The sequence below is a fragment of the Trichechus manatus genome, unplaced genomic scaffold (genome assembly GCF_000243295.1).
Source record: "Trichechus manatus latirostris isolate Lorelei unplaced genomic scaffold, TriManLat1.0 scaffold00015, whole genome shotgun sequence".
NCBI classification, from domain to species: domain Eukaryota; kingdom Metazoa; phylum Chordata; class Mammalia; order Sirenia; family Trichechidae; genus Trichechus; species Trichechus manatus.
The window spans coordinates 23,842,477-23,868,544 of NW_004443951.1; the positions used below are offsets into that span (position 1 = coordinate 23,842,477).

Genomic DNA, 26,068 nt, shown 5'->3' on the forward strand with positions numbered 1-26,068 from the left:
TCTGAGATTGTGTGATCCTCTTTTATTGGTGGCCTTGGGAGCCACAGACATGAGTTCAAATTCTGGCTTTGCTGCTCACTAGCCAGGTAACTTTGGACAGGGCTAGCTTGTTATAGTCTCACCTGTAAAAAGCAGTGAGGTAATAATAGAGTTGTGAATATGAACTTAATTGAAATCATGGGAATAAAAGTACCTGGAACTTCCCCTTCCCTACAGTGTGGGCTGGACTTGGTGACTCATTTCTAATGGGTAGAGTATGGAAAGGGATAGATGCCATCTTTACGGTGGAGAAACCCGGCAGACGTCCTCATAAGTCCTGCTGATATCACACATCCCCTTATATGATGTGATAAGGAGGACATCTTACCTCTGTGGTATTTGCCCCCAGAATCCATAAGCCCACTTTAATCATGAGAAAACATTAGACAAACCCAAATTAAAAGACATTCTACCAAATTCTTGGCCACTACTCTTCAAAAGTGATAAAGTCTTGAAAAAACAAGGTAATGCTAAGAAACTACACAGATTAGATGAGACTAAGGAGACATGAAGAAGCCCTAGTGGTGCAGTGGTTAAGTGCTTGGGTGCTAACCAAAACGGTGGCAGTTCAAAACCACTAGTGGCTCCATGGGAGAAAAGACCTGGCAATCGGTTCCCGTAACAGTTTCAGACTAGGAAGCCCTATAAGGCAGTTCTACTCTGTCGTATGGGGTCACACTATGAGTCGGAATCGACTCGATGGCACCTAACAACGACAGCAAGGAGATGTGACCACTTAATGCAATGTGGGATGCTGGATTGGATCCTGGAACAGAAAAAGGACATTCGTGGAAAAAGTGGTGAAATCCAAGTAAAGTCTGTAGCTAGCATTGTACCAACGTGAGTTTCTTAGTTTTGATAAAAGGGCTATAGGTATGTAAGATACTAACATCAGGGGAACCTGGGTGAAGAGTATACAGGAACTTTGTGTGCTATCTTTGCACCTCTTTTTACTTCAAAGTAAAAAGTTTTTTGAAAATCTTCCCAGGCTATACTAATGTGCATCCAGGGTTGAGACACCCTGCTGTTTGATCCTTCATTTCCAGAAATCACAGGACTGGGTTTTGCCCCCAATGGAGCAACAGAGCTAGTGTTTGTGTTGGCATATCTTCTGTCACAGTAATTCTCAAGCTTTGTTGCACACTGGAATCACCTGGAGAAGCCCTGGTGGTGCAGTGGTTCAGCACTCAGCTGCTAAGCAAAAGATTGGCAGTTTCAACCCACCAGCTGTTCCTCAGGAGAAAGATGTGGCAGTTTGGGAACCCTATGGGACAGTTATACTCTATAGAGTCGCTATGAGTCGGAACTGACTCAAAGAAACAGGTTTTGTTTCCCACCCCCCCAGCCCCTTGGAGTGGGGAGAGAATCATCTGAGGAGCCTTTAAAAATCCCAGTGCTCAGGACACAAGAAGAAGAACAGCAGCAACAACAAAAAGTACAGGTAGTCCCTGACTTATGACTTTGAGTTAAGATGGGCCGTACTTACAACTGTCTTTTTTTTTTTTTTTTTGGTACATGTTATTATTAGTAATATGTACTTCATACAATGTTGTAGTGCATAATTTGCTGATGTTATCATTCTCATATGTTCGCTTGCAGATGTTCAAAGATCAGATTTATAAAGATACTGATAGTAAAAGGCAATAATAATGAAAACTAAAAAAAAAAAAAAAAGAGGTATTCGGTTTACATCAGAACAAATTTACAACAGAGTCGTCAGAACAGAACCCGTCGTAAGTCCAGGAATACCTGTACCTGGCTCAGGCATATTTGATCAATGCTTCCTCCACCCCCTCTCCTGCCCCTCCTTCTGTGGACTGGGAATCGATAGTCAAACCTACCTTCTGAGCAAGGTATCTGTGGTAGGCAAGATAATGCCTCCCCACCCCCGCCCCAGCCAAATGTCCATGTCCTAATCACCAAAACCTGTGAGTATGTTACCTTACATGGCAAAAGGACTTTGCAGGTGCCTTTAAGTTAAGGTTTTTGAGATGAGAAGTTTACCCTGGATTATCCAGGTGGGCCCAATCTAATCACAAGGGTCCTTATAAGAGAGAAACAGGAGAGTCAGAGTCACAGAAGGAGATATGACAACAGAAGCAGAGGGTCAAAGTCAGAAATACGAAGGTACCTGCTGCTGGCCTTGAAGATGGGGCAAAGGGCCACAAGCCAAGGAATGAAGAAGCTGGAAAGGGCAAGGACTCTCCCCTAGAGCTTCCGGAGGGAATGTGGCCCTGCTGACACCTTGATTTCGGTCCAGTGAAACCCATTTCAGATTTCTGACCTGCAGAATTGTAAAATAATAAATTTGTGTTGTTTTAAGCCACTAAGTTTGTGATAATTTGTTATAGCAGCAATAGGAAACTCATGCAATATCATTCTCTTCCAGCTGGTGATCTGTAACTTCCTGTGCTATTCTTCACCACTCTTGTGTATAAAAAACTGGTGTCAGAGCTTATTAGATAAATTGGTGGGGAGGGAATGTTATCTGCTCAACTTTACACGCTTCACTCACTTGCTGACTCATTAAGTCGTCACTAATTCGCTCATTTGCTTGCTCATTAATTCACTCTTATATTCTTTGAGTTTATTCACTCACTTCTGTACTCATAAACATGTCTCTCAATAAATGGCTGCTGAGTTGCTGGAACACATGATGGTCAGTGATAAGCAGTATTTGAAGGGTGAGTATGTCTTAGGAAGTGCAGTCATAGAGGGAGGCAGCCCCTTGCAGTCAGAGCTAATGAAGCCAGCGGACAGAGCAAACAGAGATGAGGCACAGAGAGAGGGAATCCTTGTGGCATTTGCATTCCTAGTTCTGGTCATCCTTGAGGCCAGCTACAGCCTTGCTCTTCCTGTGGTTTGGCTACAACATCCAGTCTTCCTTCCTTATCTCAGGCTGGTTTGAGCTGGGTTTCTGCTGCTTACAACAAGAAGTATTAAGGCATTAACCCAGGTATGATAGGGGTGAGCGATATGAGAAGACAGGAACACTTCTCCTCCCTATTTGTCAGCTACCTTCTTCCTATCTCCTTCCTCTCCCCTCTACTTGTGCGACCTCTACCAGACTAATGAATGGACCTCGTGTTTGTTTTTGAGTCACTATATGTACAATACTGGCACAGAGTGGGCCCTCAATAATAATAGCTGATGCTTTTTGAGCACCTGCTATGTGCCAGGCACTGTGCTAAGAGCTTTTATACACATCACCTCACTTAAACCTTCTAACAACCCTGAATGGTACAAACAGTTAACATGCTTGGCTGCTAATGTAAAAATTAGGGGTTTGAGTCCACCCAGAGATACCTCAGAAGAAAGGTCTGGGGGTCTACTTCCGGAAGATCATAGCTATTGAAAACCCCATGGAGGACAGTCCTACTCTGATGCATGGAGTCAACTAGACAGCAACTGGCTTTTAAGAACTCTGAGATGCGTGCTACTGTTATCCTATTAAACAGATGGAGAAACTGAGGTCCAAAGCAGGTCAGTTACTTGCCCAAAATGAGACAACTGTTAACTTTAGAGCTGAGAAATGGACAAAGGAGAGCCCCTTCCAGGGCTCATGCACTTTAATCTCTACTCCAGATTGTTCCTCCTTGGGAAATGGTAGTCCCCTTGCCCACGGTTCTCCTTTGATGCATGGAGACATGACATGACCAGTTGTAGCTCCTGTTTCTTTATGATGCTTCGTGAGCATCACTGTATCATGTTTAATCCTCATCACTGCACTGTGAAACACACCAGGAAAAGAGGCTCTGAGAGGTGAAGCAACCTACCCAAGGTCACGTGGCCAATAGCCGGTAAACGTAGAATCGGAATCCAGCTCCATCTGACTCTGGGACACCTGTCTCACTGACCTTGTTGTTGTTGTTAGCTGCCCTGGAGGGGCCTCTGACTCACGGCTACCCCACGCATAACAGAACATAACGCTGCCCAGTCCTGCGCCATCCCCATAATCAGTTTCAGATTGGACCATTGTGATCCATGGAGTTTTCATTGGCTGATTTTCAGAAGTAGACCGCCAGGCTGTTTTTCCTAGTCCATTTTAGTCTGAAAGCTCCACTGAAACCTGTTCAGCATCATAGCAACTCGCAAGCCTCCACTGACAGACGGTGATGGCAGCACATGAGGTGCATTGGCAGGAGTCGAACCCAGGTCTTCCGCTCGGAAGGCAAGAATTCTACCAGTGACCTTCGAGTCCCCGTGATGTTTAGCCTGGCTATTCTCCAGCAGTGTGGGAGGCTCACTCCTGCAGCCGGGTTTCAGACTGCTGAACTCTCATGCAGGGCTGGCTTGCTGCCTCCTGGGGAGGGAGGGGAAGGCAGGAGCATCGATGATGCTCAAACCCAGAATGGCAGTCGAGTGGCAGGCAAATGCTGGCGTGGGAGGCTCTTCGATAAGCCATGTGCAAACATTTCCTCTGGATGAGAAGCATCATCCAAATGTAGTCTCCAGAGGCCTCTGCAAAGTGTACATTGCCACCCTCTCTGGAAGAGGGACAAGTCCTTTCTCTGAGTCTTGTCCACCAGTGGCAAGCAGGCGAGAGTCAAGACTGAGTGTACAGGAGCTGGTGGAGGCCAGGCTGGGGGCTACCTGAAGGAAAGAGGGGAGGTGACGGCCAAGTGGACCAGGTACTCTGGGTGCCATGGAGCACCCTGTCCTTTCCTCCCTGCACTCTTCTGTCACCAGAATGGATGCAGGCATCCTTACTTCCCTGGGAAGACCTAGGCCAGAGTGCTCTGGCATCTGCTTGATCCCTGTGTGAGCTGGAGAGTGGAGTTTAAGGCACTGGTAAAATTCTATCCTGTCTCTTCTCAGTCATAAGCACGGGAGGAAAATAACTCACTTTTGTGAGGTACTTACCATGTGTCAGGCACGGTCCTAGACATGTTATTGCTGGAATCCCACATCACAGGTAGTCATTTCTTGCGGCTCAGATGAGGAAGCAGAGGCACAGAGAAGTTCAGTCCCATGCTCACCGCACACCATCAGTGAACGTGGGAGCCAGGATTCAAATGCAGCTCTGTCTGATTCCAGAGGCCTCCCTTAACCTGTTGGAGAATAAGACAGGTGATGAACAAGACAGGTGGCATCTCTGCTTAGGCACAGGCCTGAGCCAGGAAGGGTTAGAGGGTAGACTATGAGTGTTCTGTTCCTGGCCAAGCCTAATGTGGTTAGGATTTAACAGCTTAGGGCATGGGGGCTGCCAGGGCTCAGGCTGTTGCCCTGAATCCCAGGTATAACCTGTAGTAACAGAGACTCAGGTTGGAGGCACGGAACAGCCATCTGAGGGCCCAACAGCTGGACAGGGCAAAGACCACGCTTAGACTTGGTCCCAGTCACTCTGGTGCAGGATGTGGGGGAGAAAGGATGGACAAGGGGCAGGACATCGTTTATAAAGAGGGCAGGAGGGAGGAGGCACAGAGGTGGAAGAAATGACTGGGACACCCTTTTCCCAAAGCTTCTGTTTGTCAAAGTGAGTGCTCAGCCCTTCTCTCCACTGAGTAACTTCACAGGAAGGGTCACAGGGACCTTCCAGAGAGCAGTTCTATCAGCTGATTGGCCCATCTCGGGTCAGGTGACCACCCCGGTCCAATCAGCTGTGACCTAAGGGCTATGTGACACACAGGGCTACCTCTTTCAGGAGGTGTGGCTTGAGGGAGAGAGACTGGTCTTTAAAGACTTCCACAGTTCCCGATGCCATCAAGTCAGTTCCGACTCATGGTGACCCCATGCATGGTGAAGTAGAACTGCTACATAGGGTTTTCAATGGTTGATTTTTCAGAAGTAGATTGCCAGGCTTTTCTTCCAAGGTGCCTTTGAGCCAACTCAAACCACCTAACCTTTCAGTTAGCAGTCAAGCTCATTAACCATTTACACCACACGTAGACTCCCTCAAAGGACTTCTAGCACTCAGAAAAGAGTGGAACTGCCTGATTTAGACCTGGGGACAGAAAAGGGAAGTTGGTATGTTCCACTCTTCCCCAGGCATTCCCTGAAAGGTTACTGGAAATCCACCACAAGCCCCTTCCCCCAGAGCTTGGCACAAAGCATCGGTTCCCAACTCCAGACCCATCCTGTTCTGTTCACTTCAGCACCATGGGCACCTCCTCTCCATAGAAGCAGGAATCTCTCACCCAGCAGCCCTGCTAGGCAAGCAGCTGAGCTAGGAATGGGAGGAAATGGAGTCCCCCCAGACCTTCACAATGTGCCACCCCAACGTACTAGCCCCAGGATGCCCGTTCAAAGCCCTCGTACCATCTGCAAACGCAGCCAGGCCCTCCATCCCTCCACATGCCCAGACTCAAACACACACCCTCCAGAGAGCAGTGCATCTGGCAGAATAACGTTTACCTGATGTGTTTGTGTGGGCTCCCTGGAGCTCACAATAAACTGAGCAGGGAAGAGCCTTGATAATTTGTTGAGTTTATTGAGTTGCTTTTGGAGGAGAAGCCACATTTGCCCACATTAATTACCAGACGCCACTGTTGCTGCGTTTGGGATGTGTCTGCCTAAGAAGAGTTCCCCAAGAAGGTACCAGCAGCTTCCATGTGAATGGGGAGCATGGCTCAGGCTCAAGATCAATGGAGTGGGGAGGTGTGTCTTCATGATAGGGGTGGGTGGTGCCCAGGAAGCCAGGATGACACTCAGCATGGCATTCGAGGCTGTCCCTGCTGTCTCCCGGCTTACCTGCTCAGCTGCCTCTTCCTTTGCTTTTCCCCACATACGCCTTCTGCTTCCACCAGTAGGATCTCATTCAATCATTTAATCATTTCTTCACCTATTCAGAAATCTTTATTATTGTTAGTTGCCCTTGACTCAGCTCCCAGCTCGTGGGATCCCATGCACAACGGGATCAGACAATTGTTTTCCATAGGGTTTTCATTAGCAGATTTTCAGAAGCAGATTGCGAGGACTTTCTTCTTAGTTTCTCTTAGTCTGGAAGCTCCACTGACACCTGTTCAGCATCATAGCAACACACCAGCCTCCACTGACAGATGGGTGGTGGATATGCTTGAGGTGCATTGGCCAGGAATCGAACCCAGATCTCCCGAATGGAAGGCAAGAACCCTACCACTGAACCACCACTGCCCTTATTCAGCAGTATCTACTGAGCCCTTTCCATGTGTCAGGCACTCTGCTAGGCCTTGAAGAAAGAACTGTCAACAAAAAAGAACAGGTTCCTGTCTTCAGAGAGCACACAGTTTGGTGGGTGAGACAGATCCCTGAACGTGGAGAAACAAGCACCGTGGTAGAGAAAATGCAGGGAGCTGAGGGACCGCGGGAGATGCAAACTAGACTTGGCAGCGAAGGGATAGCTTCCTGGAGCCAATGGCTTGTAGGCTGAGACCTGAAGGATGCATAGGAAGTAGCTACGAAAAGAGTAAGGATGGAGCAAGGTGAACAGGGGGAGGTTGGAAAGGAGGTGAGTTCTTGGTCATTGGAAACATTCAAAATATATCTTGACTGTTACGGACATCAAGAATGCTGTAAGCATTAGACCTAGAAGACTTCCGAAGTCCTTTCCAAATGGAAGATTTTAAGATTAGCTGATTTCCACTCTCCTGATAGCAGCAGGGGATGTAATTAGAAAAAAATGCCTACCATTGAAAGCAAGGGACTGCCATTCACTCATTCACTCATTTATTCACAAAGCATGCATAAGAACAGTGCTCTTAACCCATCTCCGCCAAAGCAACTCCTGGATTAGCTGGCACTTCCATGGTCTCCATGGATCTTCTGGACTGATGCCCATAGCACCCTGACCACCTGCTGCCAGCAGGCCGTTTCCCACCCTTACCCTCAATGCCTGTGTACTTCTCCTCCCACCAGCTGGGTCTTGTACTTTCTGAGAATTGGTTGGGTTTATTGCCAGCTCTCTTCTGTGCCAGTCATACTTGTTATTATAATTATGTGATTTAAATTAAACATCACATAAACTGATGAAATATGACTGTGAAAGGAAATATAGTTGTGTCTATGGAAACTAAATTGAATGCTTTGGAATGGCTCCATGAAAGAAACTCTCTAACAAGAATTGCTTCCGAAATATGAGGTGTGAGCGAGACAAAAGCCTAATGGATAAGTTCCATGGGGACAGGGACTGGGTCTGTCTTGTTCACTCCTGCATCCCAGGCACCTAGCACAATGCCTGACACAAGGTAGGTGTCAGGAAGTATTTGATGAATGGATGAACTGTACCAAAATTGGAAATGGTGAACAATGCATTATGAGCGTAGTGTATATAAGACAGACAATGCAGAGAATGGACCCATTGTCAAAGGAAACGCCTCGGTCCTTCATTAAAAAAATTGGAAGATTAATGTACATTTAATTATTTTACGTGAAAATGAAATGCTTAAGCTATGTATGCATCTTTTTATTATTCCCAAGGGCTCAGCTGCTAACCGAAAGGTTGGCAGTTCAAACCCACCCAGAGGCACCTCAGAAGAAAAGCCTGGTGATCTGCTTCCAAAAGGTCACAGCCATGAAAACCCTATGGAGCACAGTTCTACTCTGCAGCACATAGGATTGCCATGAGTCAGAGTTGATTCCACGGCAACTGGTTTAGTTTTACTTAGAAATTCATTTTTTAAGTTACCAGCCAGCTACATCATCTAAGAGCCTTCTATGGTAGGGGTCATCATACTTTCTGCAAACGGCCAGATAATAAATATTTTTGAGTTTACAAGCCATATTCTCTGTCACACCTACTCTGCCGTGGTAGCGTGAAAGCACCCATAGACAATATGTAAACAAGTGGGCATGGTTGTGACCCAATAAAACTTTATTTACCAAAACAAGTAGTGAGTCATAGTTTGCCAACCCCTGTTCTATGGCATTGATTCATTCTGTGTGCCAGGCACTGTGCTGTGTTGCTGGAGACACTGAGACAAAGAGGACTCTGTCTCCGTTCTGATGGAGCTCATTTCTAGTAGGGGTCAAGTCAAAAGGTGATTATAATTTGGTGTGCCCAGTACAATGTAGGCACATGTCCATGGTGCCAAGGGGACACAATGGAGGGAGCTGGTCCTCCTATGGAGCAAGGAGAGGATGAGGAAAGGTGATGTTCAGTTAGATTTGTAGGATGAGCGATAGTTTCTCTGGTAGTCAGATGGGGCAATGGAAGAGGGTCGAGGGAATAGCATATGCAAAGGCATGGAGACATGAGAGTACCTGGTGTGTTCCAGGACATACAAGCCTCTCTGTGCATGTCAGTGGGGATGGAAAGTAGGCAGGAAAGACCCTACATCCTGCATTAAAAAGTTTGGACTTTATCCTGAAACCAGTAGGCTTCCACTGCTGGGTTTCTAGCAAGGCAAGGATTTGATCAAATCACCCCACAGAGGATGGAAGATGGGTTGGAATGGGGGAAGATCAGAATGTTGTCTCTGTCGTCCAGGTGAGAGGTGATGAGGTCATGAGGTTGAGATGACTTGGCCACTCTTGACTGTGGGGCCAAGGAGAGAGAAGGGTTGATGTTGATGCCTGGGTTGGGTGATGGGGAGGTTGGTGCAGAATACAGGGAGATGGAGCACTAAAGAGCAGGAATGACTGGGAGGAAGCTTTGCTTTGTTCAAAGCATAGTAAGCAACCCCAAACACTTAGTAGTAGCTGGGAATTGAATCTTCATGGGCTGCTGAGAACTCTCAAAGCTTCTTGCACCCCTGGAACGGACAGGTACTGCTGGGAATAAGAGCCATGGGAGATCAGGGGCCTCTTTTCAAAGATAAGCCTGGATGCTGGTGGGGGGCTGCAGCACCCCATGTCCAAAATAGACTTGAATTTATCCCAGGCATTCACCCAATTGCTGGAAAATACATAACACCACGGGGTTTTCTTGGGAAATGGGTTTATGTTAACATAGCAGGAGTCCTAGATTAGTGAAAAACTGATCTGGAAATATTTGTGAGGAGCCTGGGCATCAAGGCTAAGTCCATAAAGGTTTGCTTCAGGGATGAAAGGTAACTGGGAGTGAGGGGGCAGCAGTTGACCTCCAGTAAGGTCTGTGGTGCTCTGACCAATATATTTCCAGAAGGATTCCATTGCTCACATCCTTCCCCAGGGAGGAGTACAGCTGGCGGGAGGGAAGGCAAAGGGGCTTGGGATGGGGGACAGGGTGGCGAGCACCTCCCATATTTCACATTCCCCCGGGCCAGCCTTGGGGATGGAGCATTGGTTTGTGCTTGGCACCAGGACGCAGAGAGGCTTCAACCTTGGATCAGAACCAGGCCGTGGCCGTGGTCTAGTTAAGAGCCCCAGGAGGTGCTTGGGGAGCACGGAAGCCCGATGCTATGATCAGGAGGGAGTGGAAGCTGCATAGAGGGGGCATTGCCCTTGAATATTATAGATTATAGACTTTGCAGGGACTCCTTATATCTAGGGAATCACAGTGAAGGTAGCCCCCATTGGTAAGCACAGTGCTTTGTGCACATGGCATGTTTGGTGAGTGAATAAATGAATGAGTGAGTGAGTGAATACATGAATGAACTTCCTCATGAGGATATCCATTTTCAGGGATGCTGGGGTTTAAGCCAAGATCCCTTAACACTCCTCCCCTTCAACTTGCAGTTAGGCAGTGATTCCTTGCAAAGAGTCACTGTCATCATCTTGTGGGGGTGTCTCAGCACCTCAGCATCCTATTTATTAAACTCCTTGAATTATCCTCACTTGGACATGCCACCTTAAGAAGAAATGCTTTCCATGAAGTTTGTTCCAAGCTCTTCTATCACCAGGAGAGAGGGACTTAGAGCTTTCTGCAGAGGAACTCAAAGCTACTTTTTCCACAATCAAGTACATGCATTAAAGGGAGTGATTTTTTTTTTCCCAAGCCATATTCCGTTAATGAAGCCCCATTTAACAGAAGTCAATTTACCAAAAAGGAAAAAAAAAATGAGTGTAATTGGTTAAATACATTTTATGTTGTACTGCAATCACAATTTTCTGGGTGAACTTGGAATTCCCCAGGCCACCCATGGTGAAGTTAATGTGGACAGAGAGGCTTGAAGGGGAGACTTTCTCTTTGTGCTTCTCTCCTTTAATTATGATTCTAAGAGGGAGCAAAATTAAAGAGGATCCTGGAGGGGAGGAGGGACGAGCCCAGTAGGAACAGAATGGAATTCAGCCTAAATTGTCCCACTGCCTTCCTTCATCCTTGCATGCATGTATGTGTCAGTATAATGCAGTGGCTGAGTGCATAGGCTCTGAGTTGGATGGCCTCGGTTTGAATCCCACCTCTGCCAGTGGACAGCTGCGTGACCTTGAGCAAGTTTCTTAACCTGTCTGTACAGTCAGGTGGTACAATGGGAAGGGGCATAGAAAGCAGGAAGTGCAAATGCAGAGAAGCACAAAAGAGCAGCAGGTTTGCCAGTACAAGTAAGCTCTTCTGTTTGCCTGGAGAACTGTGTGTGTGTGTGTGTGTGTGTGTGTGTGTGTGTGTGTGTGTGTGTGTGTGTGTGTGTGTGTGTGCATGTGCATGCGCTGAGGGAGGGAAGGCAGGCAAGGGTCAGACCAAAGGCTTTACGGAGAAAGTGACATTTGATCAAAGGCTTGGAGGGAGTGAGGGGGTGAGCCAGGTGGGGGTCTGTGCCAGGTAGAGGTCTGCAAGAAGAGCCAGCATAGCAGGCAGAGGGAGCATCAAGTGCAAAGTCCCTGAGGCAGGAGCTTGCCTGGCCAGTTTTAAATAGCAAGAACGCTCATGTGACTGGAGCATAAAGAGGGGAGAAGAGCACTGTAGCCCTTTTAAAGCCTTTAGGCTGTAATAAGGTCTTTTTCTCTGAGCATAGGTTCCATTGAGGGTTTGGTTTTGTTTTGTTTTGTTTTGTTTTTTAACTAACACTATTAAGGTATAGAGTCCCTGGGTATTGCAAAGGCTACTAACTGAAAGGATGATGGTTTGAACCTACCCGGAGAGAACCTCGGAAGAGAGACCTGATGATCTGCTTCCAAAAAATCACAGCTTTGAAAGTCCTATTAAGTGCAGTTCTACTTTGCAACACATTTGGTTGCCATGAGTCAATCAACTTGACAGTAACTGGAAATTAAGCTCTAGGAGTCCATGGGTGGTGCAAATAGTTAATGTCCTTGGCTTCTAACCAAAAGATTGGTGGTTCAAGTCCACCCAGAAGTGCTTCAGAAGAAAGACCTGGTGATCTACTTCCAAAAAAGTGGCCATTGAAAACCCTATGGAGCACAGTTCTACTCTGACACACATGGGGTCACCATGAGTTGGAGTCAACTGAAGGATAACTGATTTGGGTTTATTAAAGTATAATTGAATAAAATATACATATTTTCAATGCATAGTTCTTTGGAGTTTTGATAAATGTGTATACCCCATATAACTATTATCTTATTCAAGATATAGAAATTTCCATCACCCCAAAAGATTCATTTGTATCCCTTTCTAGGCAGTTCCCAACCCTCCCACTCACCCTCAGGCCCTGCAATCACCAACCTGCTTTCTCTCACTGTACATTAGTCCTTCTATGTTGCTGTTTGTTCGGTGCTGTAGAGTCGATTTTCAACTCAACGTGTGTCAGAGTAGAACCGCCCCATAGGATTTTCTTGGCTGTAATCTTTACAGAGGCAGATCACCAGGCCTTCCTTCTGTGGACCAATGGGTAGGTTTAGACCACCGACTTTTCAGTTAGCAGCTGAGCACTTAACCATTGAGCCACCAGGGTTCCTTAGTCTTACTGTAGTGTCGTATAAATGGAATCATACAATATATACTCTTTTATTGCTCAGCATAATGCTTTTGAGAGTCATCCACGTTGTTGCCTATATCAAAATAGTTTATTCCTTTTTACTGGAGGGTTTTGAGCAGAGACATGACACCATCTCATGACACCATTTCATCTTGAATGAAAAAAAAGTCGAAATTATATATATATATAAAAGCTAAACTTGCCGTCAAGTCAATTCCAACTCATAGTGACCCTATAGGACCGAGCAGAACTGCCCCATAGGGTTTCCAAGGAGCAGCTGGTGGATTCGAACTGCTGACCTTTTGGTTAGCAGCCAAGCTCTTAACCACTATGCCACCAGGGCTGCAAATATATGTATAGATTTTCCCTGGCTAATTTTTTCAGAAGTAGGCCGCCAGGTCCTTCTTCCTAGTCTGTCTTAGCCTCGAAGGTCAGCTGAAACCTGTCTACCATGGGTGACCCTGCTGGTGTGCTTCCAGAATCACAGCAACACTCAAGCCACCACAGCACGACAAACTGACAGACATGTGGGGGGTGTGTGTATATATATATATATATATATTCGTTTTTAACCACAATTTAAAAAAAGAAAGATGCACAGACAGGACCAGTCGTGAGAGTTTTAAGCCTTGGGAATTAAAAATGAATGGCATTGGTGGGAGTGGGTAAGGGTGTAGGAGAGACAAAGTAGGGAGGAGTCCTTAGAGCTTCCCAAGCTATACAACTGGGAGTTAGAGCAATCAATCCTGCTCAGACCCAACGTGCTGGGGAGGCCTCAATGACTTCCCGTTACACTATAATTCTGGTGTGTTGACAATGGAGATCATTAATATCCTGCTCTGGGGACCCCGGCACCCTCCCTTCATTCCATTTTGCAGTAAGAGCCTTTGGTTATGAATTATTCAGGTAAATTCTCTCTATTTCTACTTCCTTATGTAAATAGCCTCTAAGCTTTGTCATTGAGGTAGAATTGAATTTGTCCTGAAGAGGAAAAAGAAAACCACAATACTGTTTGTGGCTCCTTAGAAAACTTAAATAACTCAGCCAGTAATAAACTATTTTAAATGAGATCTGGTGAAATACAACAATTGGTTTCTATAATAGCTCTTACCATAGCAATATGGGTTATATTCCAGGAGTTTGGTGTGTGTCAGCATTTTCGTGATAGGAAGAACTCAGTTTCATAGGGTGTGACGCTCCTTGGTTCGTTCTTTCGTTTAATATATATTTATGAAGACCTGCTGTGTTGGATCTGTTCGATGTGCCCCTCCAGATCTTCCCCCTACCTTTCTCCACCTGACTCTGTGCCTGGAGAGACTTAACCTGTCGGGCTGTGTCAGTGTACTCCCTTACCCTCTAGCTTCCAGTTGGGTTAGATCAACAGGAGCAGCAGCAAAAGATTGGAGGAGGGGAAGGAGTAGAGTAAGTTCAGAGTTTTCATTCTTTGCTGCCTCCTGGAGGGATTTTCACAAACTGGCTGTACCCTCTCTCGTTTGGGGATAACCATTCTTGTCTCTTCTCCCCTCCAGGCCTGGGAATGGTAATGAGCCCCCTGTTACCAGCCCCAGGGTACTACAGTGTCCCTATGCTTTCCCTACAGCCTGCCCTCACCTTTGTAGAGTCCATTTATTAAACTCCTTGAATTATCCTCATGTGCGCATGCCGCCTGTGGTTTCTGATGGGACTCCGGCACACCTGTGTGGTACCAAGTGTTACGTTAGATCCTGGAATGAGGGAAAAAATAGCACCTGCCTTTTACTGAGAGCTCACTATTTGCCAGAGACTGTGGTAAGCTCTTGTGTGTGTTTGTGTGTGTGTGTGTGTGTGTGTGTGTGTGTGTGTGTGTGTGTGTGTGTGGTAAAAATATACATAACAAAACGATTGCCAGTTCAACAGTTGTTCAGTGGCATTGATTACATTCCTCATGTTATGCAACCATTATCACTATCCTTTTCCAAATTAGTTTGCCGCCATGAACAGAACCTCAGTGCCCTCTATGCAGTAACTCCCCTTTCCCCCTCCTTCCCATCCCTGGTAACCACTGTTAAGCTTTGGTTTCTGTATATTTGCTTATTTCGTGTAAGTGCGATCATACAGTATTTGTCCTGTTGCGACTGACTTATTTCACTCAGCACGATGTTTTCCAGGTTTAGCCATGTGGTGGCACGCATCAGGACTTCATTTCTCTTTATGGCTGAGTGATGTTCCATTGTGCATATGTACCACGTTTTGTCTATCGGTTCATCTGTTGACGGACATTTAGGTTGTTTCCACTTTTTGGCAATTGTGAATAGTGCTGCAGTGAACATTAGTATGCTGAGGTCTTTCTGCCCATTATTCTTGCACCCTTTGAGGGAGGGGTTATTATTGTCCCCCTTTTATAGGTGAGGTCACTGAGTCACTGAGAGCTTAAGTGATTTTCCTAAGATCACTCCAGAGCCTGAGCTTCTTTGCCACTAAACTACGCTGCCCCTTTGAGGGTTATCTTAGGGAGACACACACCTAGTTGATGGAATTACACTTTGCATAAAATCAGTGGCATCTCAGAGGCGGGGATAGGAAAATTATATTTGTTGAACGAATAGGTGTCAAATACTGGGCTAGATTCTTTGCCCATAAGGTCTTTCATATTTTCCTATGAATTCTTCAGTCTGGTGTTTATTCTCATTCCAGAAAGTTTTAAGTAACTGGTCCAAGGTCACAATGTAGTAAGTGGTAAAGCCTGGATCTGAACCCAAATCTGGTGGCTTCAAAGCCAAAGAGGAAAGGAAAGGCTTTCTTGGGGATGTAACATTTGAGGGGCTTCCCCACATTGTCTCCAGGTAGACACGGGTGATGCAGGTGAGAGGGGTACAAGTAGGTAATAGTCCAGGCAGAAAGAACGAAGACTTAGAAAAAGGAAAAACATGGAATGTGTAGGAGATGTAGGTAGGGTGTACGTGTGGGAATGGGAGCAGACAGAAACGAATGAGGAGTGAATTGGCCAAATTAGAAACAGCCTTGAATTTGAGCTTTATCCTATTGCTAAGAGGAAGTCATGAGAGGATTTTGTAGCTGATTTGTACGAAAGGAGGAAGAGAGGGAAGACACTGGGCATCTTCCAGCTAGGAGGCTGTGGGGTGGTCCAGAGAAGAGTAGATGCGGGGAGATTCCTGGGGGCAGAGGAATGAGCAGAACCTGGGATGGAACACTGAGGGCTTAGCCTGAGTGACATGGTGAGGGCTAGGCCTGAGCGGAGGGCCTTCCAAGCAGGGCCAGGTTGGAAAGTTTGGAAGTCCAGTCTCTGTACCCACTGAGGAGCCACTGGAGGTTCTGGTACCCTGAGTAACCCTGGGAGAAAAGACCTAATTGACCTGAAAGTTGGCTCAGAATGGCAGTCAATAAAGAGGCTGGGGTGGTGCTATGATGGTGGGAGAGGTCCCAGTACCCATGCCAGGGCAGGAAGAGCAGCCAGCTTGAAGAGGGAGCAAGAGAATGGGGACAGTGGTCAAAGAGATGGAGTAGCAGTGGTCCAAGACTGCCAGGGCTGCCCACCCACTGAGTTTAGTAGTAGGGTCATGGGGAGGGCTGGACAGGTTGGAACCCAGACTAGAGGAGGCTAATCTAAGGGAGAAGGGACAGGCCCAACAGGAGAGGAGGAGGTACTCCTGCGAGGACTGGGGAAAGAAAAATGGTTGTGGGTGCTGCAGAGGCAGGGGGAGGAGCCAGAGGAGATCAGGGCCTGGTGAGTGACCCAAGAAGGAACTTCTACACCTGTGAAGGGTCACATGCCTGCTATGGTTGCCCCAGGTCCTTCCTCCTGACTTCCTGGGGATCTGATGGGCTTGCTAGGGATAGCAGGGTCTCTGCTGGGGGTAGGGGTGGGGGATGTATCTCTACTGGGAGGTCTGAACCTCTGCAAAAAGGGTGGGTTCTTGAACCTCTGTTGGCGGGGTATAGAGGTGGACCTCTGCTTGGGGGACTGGACCTCTGTTGGGGCTGGACTTCTGCTGAAAGAGTAGGGCCTGGACCTCTTTTGAGGGACTGGAACTCTATGCTAGGCTTGAAGGATCCACACCCTCCTCTCAGCATCTCAGGGAAACCTAAGGGTAGGATGAGTCCCTGGGGGTGCACCAAGCCCCCCTCAAGCTGCTCAGGCCCCAGGCTACTGGGGACTGCTGAGGCAACCAGCCCTCCCCTTGCCACTTGCAGGGCTGGGCTGAGGACCCAGCAGGCATGGGAAGTGGGGAGACTCCCAGATGCCCGGGCTCCTGTCTGGCCTGGCTATGGCCCTGACTTGGTCCTGCTTCCTGTCCCCGCAGGTTCACCGGAGCCAGCCTCCCAGCCCCTGTCATCAGCAGCAAGAACTGGCTGCGGCTACACTTCACATCAGATGGCAACCACCGGCAGCGCGGCTTCAGCGCCCAGTACCAAGGTAGGCAGGGCCCAGGCCCACTGTCATGCTTGGTGCGTGGGGCAAAGACACCTGGAAGGGCTCATCCGGTCCCCAAACTGGGTGCCGTGTGGCTTCGGGGTGCCCTTGTCTCTGTTGTCCTGTCCCTATTTGCAGACCTCTGGGTCTCTGCATGTGCCTTGTGGTCTGTGACATTTCTCTAACTGTGTAGGGCAAGCCACCCCTCTTAGATCCAGGCTAATCGTAACAGTTCATCCTTACCAAGGGCCTTTGAGAGTGAGGTGCTGTTCTAGGCACCTGACAAGTATCATCTTGCCTAACCCCCATCGTTGCACTGTGAGGTAAATACTGTCAAAAACCAAACCAGCTGCTGTCAAGTCAACTCCGACTAATGGCGACCCCACGTGTGTCAGAGTAGAACTGGGCTCCGTAGGGTTGTTGTAGTTTCAATATTTTATTGTGCTTTAGGTGAAACTTCATATAGCAAATTAGGTTGCCATTTAACAATTTTTATACACATTGTTCCGTGACATTGGTTACATTTTTTACACTATCAACATTCGCATTATTTTCATTCTGTGTGTTCTGTTTCCATTAATCTAGCTTCCCTGTCCCTCCTTAACTTCTCATCTTTGTTTTAGGGTAAATGTTGACTGTTTGGTCTCATATATTTGATTATTTAAGGGAGAACAGTATTCACAGGTGATATTGTTTATGTTATAAGCCAATCTATTATTTGAACAAAAGGTGATCACCGGGAGTGGCTTCAGTTCCTAGTTCAAAGGTATCTTAGGGCATAGTCTCAGGGAATCTTCTAGTCTCTACTGGCCCAGTAATTCTGGCCTTTTTGAGGAATTTGAGATTTGTTCTATATTTTTCTCCCTTTCTATCCAGCCCCTTCTGTTGTGTCCCAGGTCAGAATGGTGGGTAGTGGTAGTGGGGCACCATCTAGTTCTTCTCTTCTCAGGCTAGTTGAGGCCATGGTTCAGGTGGGTTATTAGGCCTGTGGACTTGTTTCTTTGACTCCTTGATTCCTTCATTTTCTTTTGTTCCAGACAAGACCAGTAGTTGTATCTTAGATGGCCACTCTTAAGCTTTTAAGATCCTAGACACTACTTACCAAACTAGGAGGTAGAACATTATCTGTATGAACTGTGTTATGCCAATTGACCGAGTTGGCCCTTGATACTATGGTCCCAAGCCTTCAAACCCAGTAAACCAATTCCACAAGGTGTTTGATTATGTCTAGGACATATCCGTAACTGTGCCCTCTAGGTGGTTTTTTATATATATGAATACGTATGCAGCACACAGAAGCATATATATACACATGCCTACATATATACCTATACATGCACAACCATACATTCACACGTGCCTTCCTATACACATAAATGCATACATATCTGCCTATGTAACCAGACATGTATTTTTTTTGGTTGTTGTTGTTGCAAAATTGTATGTGACCAAAATTGTTCCTTATTCTTGCATACTTCTTAGTGTCTTCATTTACCTTGGACAAGTTGTGCAGATTTCACCCATATTGGGTATTGCCTTTCCTTCACCAAAAATAAGTGTCTACTATGTAGAAAGTGATTCCCACTCCCTCCCACTCCCTCCCCCTCCCATCCCTGATAACCATCAAAGAACATTGCTTTCTGTGTATAAACCTGTTCTTGACTTATTATAAAATAAAGACCATACAATATTTGTCCTTTTGTGATTGACTTATTTCACTCAGCATAATGTTCTCCAGATTCTTCCATGTTGTGTTTTGAGGACTCCTCATTATTCTTTATTGTTGTGTAATATTCCATTGCAGGTATGCACCGCAATTTGTTTATCCATTCATCTGTTGATGGGCACTTAATTCTCCATCGGGTTTTCAATCGCTGTGATTTTTTGGAATTAGGTCACGAGGCCTTTCTTCCCAGATGCCTCTGGGTGGATTCAAACTGTCAATCTTTTGGTTAGTAACAAGGGTTTAACCATTTGCACCACCCAGAGACTCCAAATACCATCACCACCCCCATTTTATGGTTGAAGAAGCTGAAGCTCAGAGACATTAAGCCAGTTGCCCCAAGTCATCTGAACCTTTGCCATCTGAGTCCAGAACCCACCGTCTTAACTGCCATACTTTAGCCTACCTCCGAATAAAGCAACAGAACAGTCCACATTCCGACTGTTTTTTCATTTTATCTGGAATATGAACATATTACAAGCATAGGCAAAATATCCCTGGAGGTGCAGTGGTTAAAGTGCAGAGCTGCTAACTGAAAGATCGGCGGTTTGAAACCACCAGCCGCTCCATGGAAGAAAGACATGGCAGCCTGCTTCCATAAAGTTTACAGCCTTGAAAACCCATGGGCTGGTTCTATTCTATCCAGTAGGGTCGCTATCTACTCGATGGCAATGGGTTTGGTAGCTTAGATGCTCAAATCTGTGAAGAGCTGTCTAGTTGCAAGAGAGATCAGGCTGGGAATGGTGGACAGAAATTGCAGGTAAACAGATTTCAGCCGCAGTAATGAAGAATTTCCTAACCCGAAGAGCTGCCTATAAAAAGGATGGGCCTAAACAGGAGAGGGGGCACTGGTGGTTCAGTGATAGAATTCTTGCCTTCCATATGGGAGACCTCGGTTCGATTCCCGCCAACGTACCTTATGTGAAGCTACTACCCATCTGTCAGTGGAGGCTTGTATGTTGCTGTGATGTTGAACAGGTTTCAGTGGTGCTTCCAGACTAAGATGGACTAGGAAGAAAGGCCTGGCTTTCTACTTCTGAAAATCAGCCAGTGAAAACCCTGTGGATCACAACGGTCCAATCTGCAACCAATCAAGGAGATGGTGCAGGACCAGGCAGCATTTCATTCCATGGTGCACGGGGTCACCATGAGTCAGGGGCCAACTTGTTGGCAGCTAACAACATCACGTGGAGGAAATCCAAAACCCCAGTGGACATATGGAAGTGGATGATGACATTCCTTTTCTACCTTGAGTTTATTCAAAGTAAACCTGATGCCATAGTGGTTAAGAGCTACAGCTGCTAACCAAAAGGGCAGCAGTTCGAATCTACCAGGCGCTCCATGGAAACCCTGTGGGGCTATGAGTTGGAATCAACTCAACAGCAGTGGGTTTGATTTTTGGTTTATTCAAAATTTATAGAAATAAACGTTCAGGGTTGGCCTCGTAACTTGCTCATTAAGGCTTTAACTATTATCAATCACAAATTAAGGTTGGCTGTAATCGATTCAACAGCGCACTTGTATTGCACACTTAGACTCTATATAAGGCCCTGCGCAAGGCCCTGGGGAATAAAAAGAGGAATAGGCTTAGGTTGCAGTGTGGTAAATCTGCATACATAGAAACAACTGCAACGTGGGCCTGATAAACCAAACCCAAAAATGTAACCCATTGTTGTGGAGTCGATTCTGATTCATTGCGACGTCATGTGTTACAGAGTAGAACTGCTTCATAGCTTCATAGGAGTTTCTGGAATCGACTGAGTGGCAATGGGTTTGGTTTTTGGTTTTGGGTAATCTTTACAGAAGCAGATTGCCAGGCCTTTCTTCTTCGGTGCCACAGGGTGGGTTCGAACTGCCAACCTTTAGGTCTCTAGTCCAGCCCACCATCCAGAGACCTGTGGGCCTGTTATTAGTGTGAAAATTGAAACAAAAACGTGGTCAAGGACGTGCTGAGGAAAGACACTGGATTCCAAGAGGAGAACAGACAAAGGCTTCACGAGGAAGTCTCAGCAGCTTGCTTCTCCAAGCCCGACCCCTCGGCACAGTGTGCGGCCCACCTGGAGGGGCACAGGCAGAGCCCAGCCCCTGCTGCAAGGCCCCAGGGGTCAGGCGTCCTGGCTGCTAGAAACGGGGATAAAAGCAGCGCTGAGGATAAAAACGCAGAAGCGTTACCTTTTAAATCCAAACCTTTTATGAATGGCCTAATTTACTTGGCCTTGGGTAGCAGAACATGTTTGAAATATTTAAAAAATAAACAAGAAACCAACTTGGTCAGACGAGCTTAACAAAGACTGTTGCCAACAGCTTTCCCGGAGACGTTTTTTTCTGCCTCTGTGGTTCAGCCTTTGTGTGAGTGGGGCATCTGTCTGAATCTTTCCGTTGTGTTTTTCAAAATAGAAAAACCGAGGTGAATGGTATAATTTTATCTGATTAAATAAGTGCCGGGTGTTTCTAATATTTCACGTTACTGAAGGCCTCTTTGTCTGTGCCAGACAATGAAGAAGAAGAACGCAGACCAGACATCTCCCAGTCACAGGGGAGGGAACACACATGATCGCATGCCTACAGTACTGGGCATTGTGCATGCATTGCTCCATTTGATATTCCCAACAGCACAGTGACATAGGTGTTCCTATTCCCATTTTTCAGCTGAGGGAGCTGAGTCTCAGAGAGGTTGTAGAACTAACCCAAGGTCACACAGCCCGTAAGTGGTGAAACTCAAATTCATTTGTAAGCCTATGTGAGTCTTTCTGCAAAATCTTGGGACCTCCACTTAAAATACTTTGGGTGTCTTTCCTTTCCTATTCAACTGCTAGCTTTATTTTCCCCCCAATGTATTTTACTTTTTAGAGCAGTTCTAGATCTGCAGAAAAACTGCATAGAAAGTACAGAGTTCACATATATCCCCTCTCCCTCCTGCACACATGTTTGTTACAATTGATGAATCAATAAAAAAAGAAAAAAAAACGTTGCTGTCAAGTCGATTCTGACTAGCAGCAACCCTGTAGAACAGAGCAAAACTGCCTCCTAGGGTCTCCAAGGAGCAGCTGGTGAATTTGAACTCCCGACCTTTTGCTCAGCAGCCATAGATAGCTCTTAACCACTGCGCCACCCGGACTGAATGAAGCAATACTGATACATTATAATTAAAGCAATACTGATACATTATAATTAACTCAAGTTCATAGTTTATATTAGAGTTTGCTCTTTGTGTTTTACAGTTCTGTGGGTTTTGACAAATATATAATGTCACATGTCCACCATTACAGTATCATGGAGAATAGTTTCACTGCCCTAACAATGTCCTGGGCTCTGCCTGTCCATTCCTTTCCCCTTAGCCCCTGGCAACCACTGATCTTTGTGCTATCTCTATAGTTGAGCCTTTTCCAGAATGTCATATAGTGGGAATCATATAGTATGTATCTTTTCCAGACTGGCTCCATTCTCTTAGTGGTATGCACTTAAGTTTTCTCTATGTCTTTTCATGGTCTGATAGAGCGTTTATTTTTATCCTTGAATAATACGTCATTGTATGGCTATACCACAGTTTGTTTATCCATTCATCTATTGAAGGATATCTTGGTTGCTTTCAATTTTTGGCAATTATGAATAAAGCCCCTATCGTGCAGGTTTTTATGTGGGCATAAGTTTTCATCAACCTGTAGCTTCTAAACTCCACTTTCTAAATCTCACCGCCCAGTGTTGTTGCTAGCTGCTGTCTAGTCAGCTCCTGACTCATGGTGACCCCATGTACAATGGAATGAAACACTGCCCTGTCCTGTACCATCACCATGATCAGTTGTGGATCGGACAGTGTTCTTTTGTGGTCCATAGGGTTTTCACTGGCAGATTTTCAGAAGTAGATCACCAGGCCTTTCTTCCTACTCCATCTAAGTCTGGAAGCTCCGCTGAAAACTGTTCAGCATCATAACAACATGCAAGCCTCCACTGGCAGACAAGAAGTGGCTATACATGAGGCACACTGGCTGGGAATTGAACCTGGGTCACCCCATATTTTACAGTACAACCCAGTACACACATACAACTATAGAACTAAAAGGAAAGTGTCACCAAGTGATATCCTTACAAAGTGCGGTGCACCCTGAAAGTTTTCTTTTCTGTATTTTAATGCTAGTTACAACCTCTAAGTTGACTCCATAAGCCTGTAACGGGACAATCCACAATCTGAAAAACATCATTTTAGTAGTAAACTTCTGGAAAGCAGACCCTATCATATCCTCTATCTACCTTATCATAGCCCAGAACAGGTTTTTGCATATTAGTGTGTGCCAACATTTACAGAGGGCTCTCTAGGTTTCAGACACTTGACATGTATTATTTCACTGAATTCTAATACAAATTGTGTGAGGTGGACACTGTTATTAGCCCCATTTTACAGATGAGGAAAGAGAGGCTCGGAGAGGGTACATAGCTGGCTGTGGTCTCATCAATAGTGTGTTGGAGTCAGCCGTTGAATCCCAGTAGTATTAATCTGGATCTGGCATGCTTGATTACTGTGGTGTATGCCAGTTGTTAATAAATGATTCTCTTCTGGAACCTTCTTTTTCTAATGTTTTCCACACTGAGTATGCACAGTACAAGGGTGCACAGTGATTATTTAGTAACTCATTTGGTGACCCTAAAGGAGGGTTTCTCAACCTCAGCACTATTAACATTGTGGGCTGGATAATTCTCTGTTGTGGGGACTGTCCTGTGCATTGTAGGATGTTCAGCAGCATCCCTGGCTTCTACCTACAAGATGCCAGTAGCCACCCCCCTAACACACACACAGTTGTGACAATCAAAAATGTCCCTAGACATTGCCAAATGTCCCATGGGGGATAAAATCACACCTGTTTGAGAACCACTGCTCTAAAGGAATGAAAACTTTGAAAACATAAAGACCAACCTAAGTTTTACCGCTTGTAAATACAGTCCAAAAAGAGTAGTAGAGACAGATCTCAGTCAGGGGCCCAGCAGGAGACAGAGGCATACTGCACGGTTTACTGAAGAGGGTTTAAGGAAGGGCCCAGTACTGAGGGGAAAAAACAGTTGCTGGCGAGTCAGCTCTCACTCATGGCAAACCCATGTGTGTCAGAGTGGAAGAGTACTCCACAGAGTTTTCAGTGGCTGATTTTTCAGAAGTAGATCGCAGGCCTTTCTTCCGAGGCACCTCTGGGTGGACTCAAACCTCCAATCTTTTGATTAGCAGCCGAGCACATTAACCATTTGCACCACCAAAGGAACCCACAAGGAATGGCAAGAGGAATCAGTAAGCTGATCTCACACTCCTCCCTCCCTCCCTCCCTCCCTTCCATCTCCTGCTGTGCCTCCCATGGTGGCTTAGTTATGCAGTGCTGCTATAACAGAAATACCAGAAGTGGATGGCTTTAACAAACAGAAATTCATTCTTTCAGTGTAGGAGTCTAGAAGTCTGAATTTAGGGCGCCACCTCCTGGGAGAGGCTTTCTCTTTCTGTTGGTTGTGGAGGAAGGTCTTTGTCATCAATCTTCTCCTGGTCTAGGATCTTCTCAGCACAGGGACCCTGGATCCAAAGGACACACTCTTCTCCCGGCGCTGCTTTCTTGGTGGTAGGAGATCTCCATCCTCTCTGCTCATATGTCTCTTTTATATCTCAAAAGAAATTGACTCAAGACACAACCTAATCCTGTAGATTCCATCCTGCCTCATTAACATAACTGCCTCTAATCCAGCCTCATTAACATCATAGAGGTTAGGATTTACAACACATAGGATCATCACATCAGACCACAAAATGGTGGGCAGTCACACAATACTGGCAATCTACACAATTCAATCCATAACACATGGGCCAACCCAACTGGAAGCCAGGAACCAGGAAACCAGTGGTGTGGTCTCCAGACGCCTTCTGCTACCTTGTCCTGTTCCCTGGGAAGCCGCCTTGCCTTACCAATGGACTCTTTGCTCTCTAGCAGGCCACAGGGAAGCTTCCTGGGGCACAGAGCTGGGCAGAGAAGTTGAAAGAGTGGATCTGCAGCGGCAACTAGAGAATCATCCACAGGGGATCATGTTCACCTGTGTTCAGCTTTATGGCATTAGAGTCTCAAGTGATTTATGGCTCTTCAGAACTAATAATTACCAACTCCTAATTGCATTGATGGATTTTCCCCCCAGAGAAACAAAAAATAAATTAGAGAAAAGATAAATAACCTACAAGGTAGCACATTACATTCTTCTCTCCGAGCAATTAGAATTTAGAGGAGTTAGTGGCCAAATAACATTTTAACTAATACCACAGGGTATCAGAAGATCCGAATTCTAGCCTGTCTCTAGCTAGCCATTGGAAGCTGGGTGGTTCTTTTCAATTTAACAGACATTTCATAAAAAGATGAACACCATGAGGCCATCCTCTGCTCTCAAGGAGAACAGTTTAAAGAGAGGAACACACATAAATCTATAACTATCCACAGCATGATAACTGAGGCTTGATTAAGAGTTCCAAGACTAGAGATAAATGAACAATTAATTTTGCTTAGGGGGCTTAAGGAAAGCCAAAAAAGAGGGAGTGACTTTAATATGGGTCTCAAAAAGATGCCAGAGCAACAATAGAAAGAAGCTCTCCAGGTAGAACAAAGGCAAGAAGGCATGAAACTGGTAGGTATGAAAAGTCACAAATATTTATGTGTCTAAAGCAGGGGTCTGGAGTCCCTGAGTGGTGCAAACAGTTAAGCGCTCCATTATGATTTGGCTCCTCAAACCCACTCAGAGATACCTCAGAAGAGAGGCCTGGTGATCTGCTTCCCAAAGGTCACAGCCTTGAAAAGCCTACGGAGCACAGTTCTACTCTGCAGACCTGGTGTCACCATATGTCGGAACTGACTCTATGGCAACTGGTTTGTTTTTTTTTTTTGTTTGTTAAGAGCAGGGGCTGCAAACTACAGCCTGCAGGCAAATCCAGCTCTACGCCTGTTTTGGCATGGCCTTGAGCTAAGAGTGGTGTTTACATTTTTTAAATAGTTGAAGAAAAAATCAAAAGAAGAGTAATGTTTCATGACACTTAAAAATTACATGAAATTCAAGTTTTGGTGTCTATAAATAGAAGTTTGTTGGAATACAGCCACACTTACTCATTCCTGCATTGTCTGTGGCTGCTTTCACACTACAACGGCATAGTTGAGTAGTTGCAACAGAGATGGATGGCCC

At 45.9% G+C, this 26,068-nt stretch overlaps 1 protein-coding gene across 1 annotated transcript in view; it reads left to right on the forward strand.

The window, feature by feature from the left end:
• CSMD2 (CUB and Sushi multiple domains 2) overlaps positions 1-26,068 on the forward strand; it is a 752,464-nt gene that overhangs the window by 337,360 nt on the left and 389,036 nt on the right. Inside the window, exon 11 of the mRNA XM_012554226.1 lies at positions 17,051-17,163. Within this exon, the coding sequence (XP_012409680.1) occupies positions 17,051-17,163 (113 nt within the window). The remainder of the gene's footprint in view (positions 1-17,050; positions 17,164-26,068) is intronic.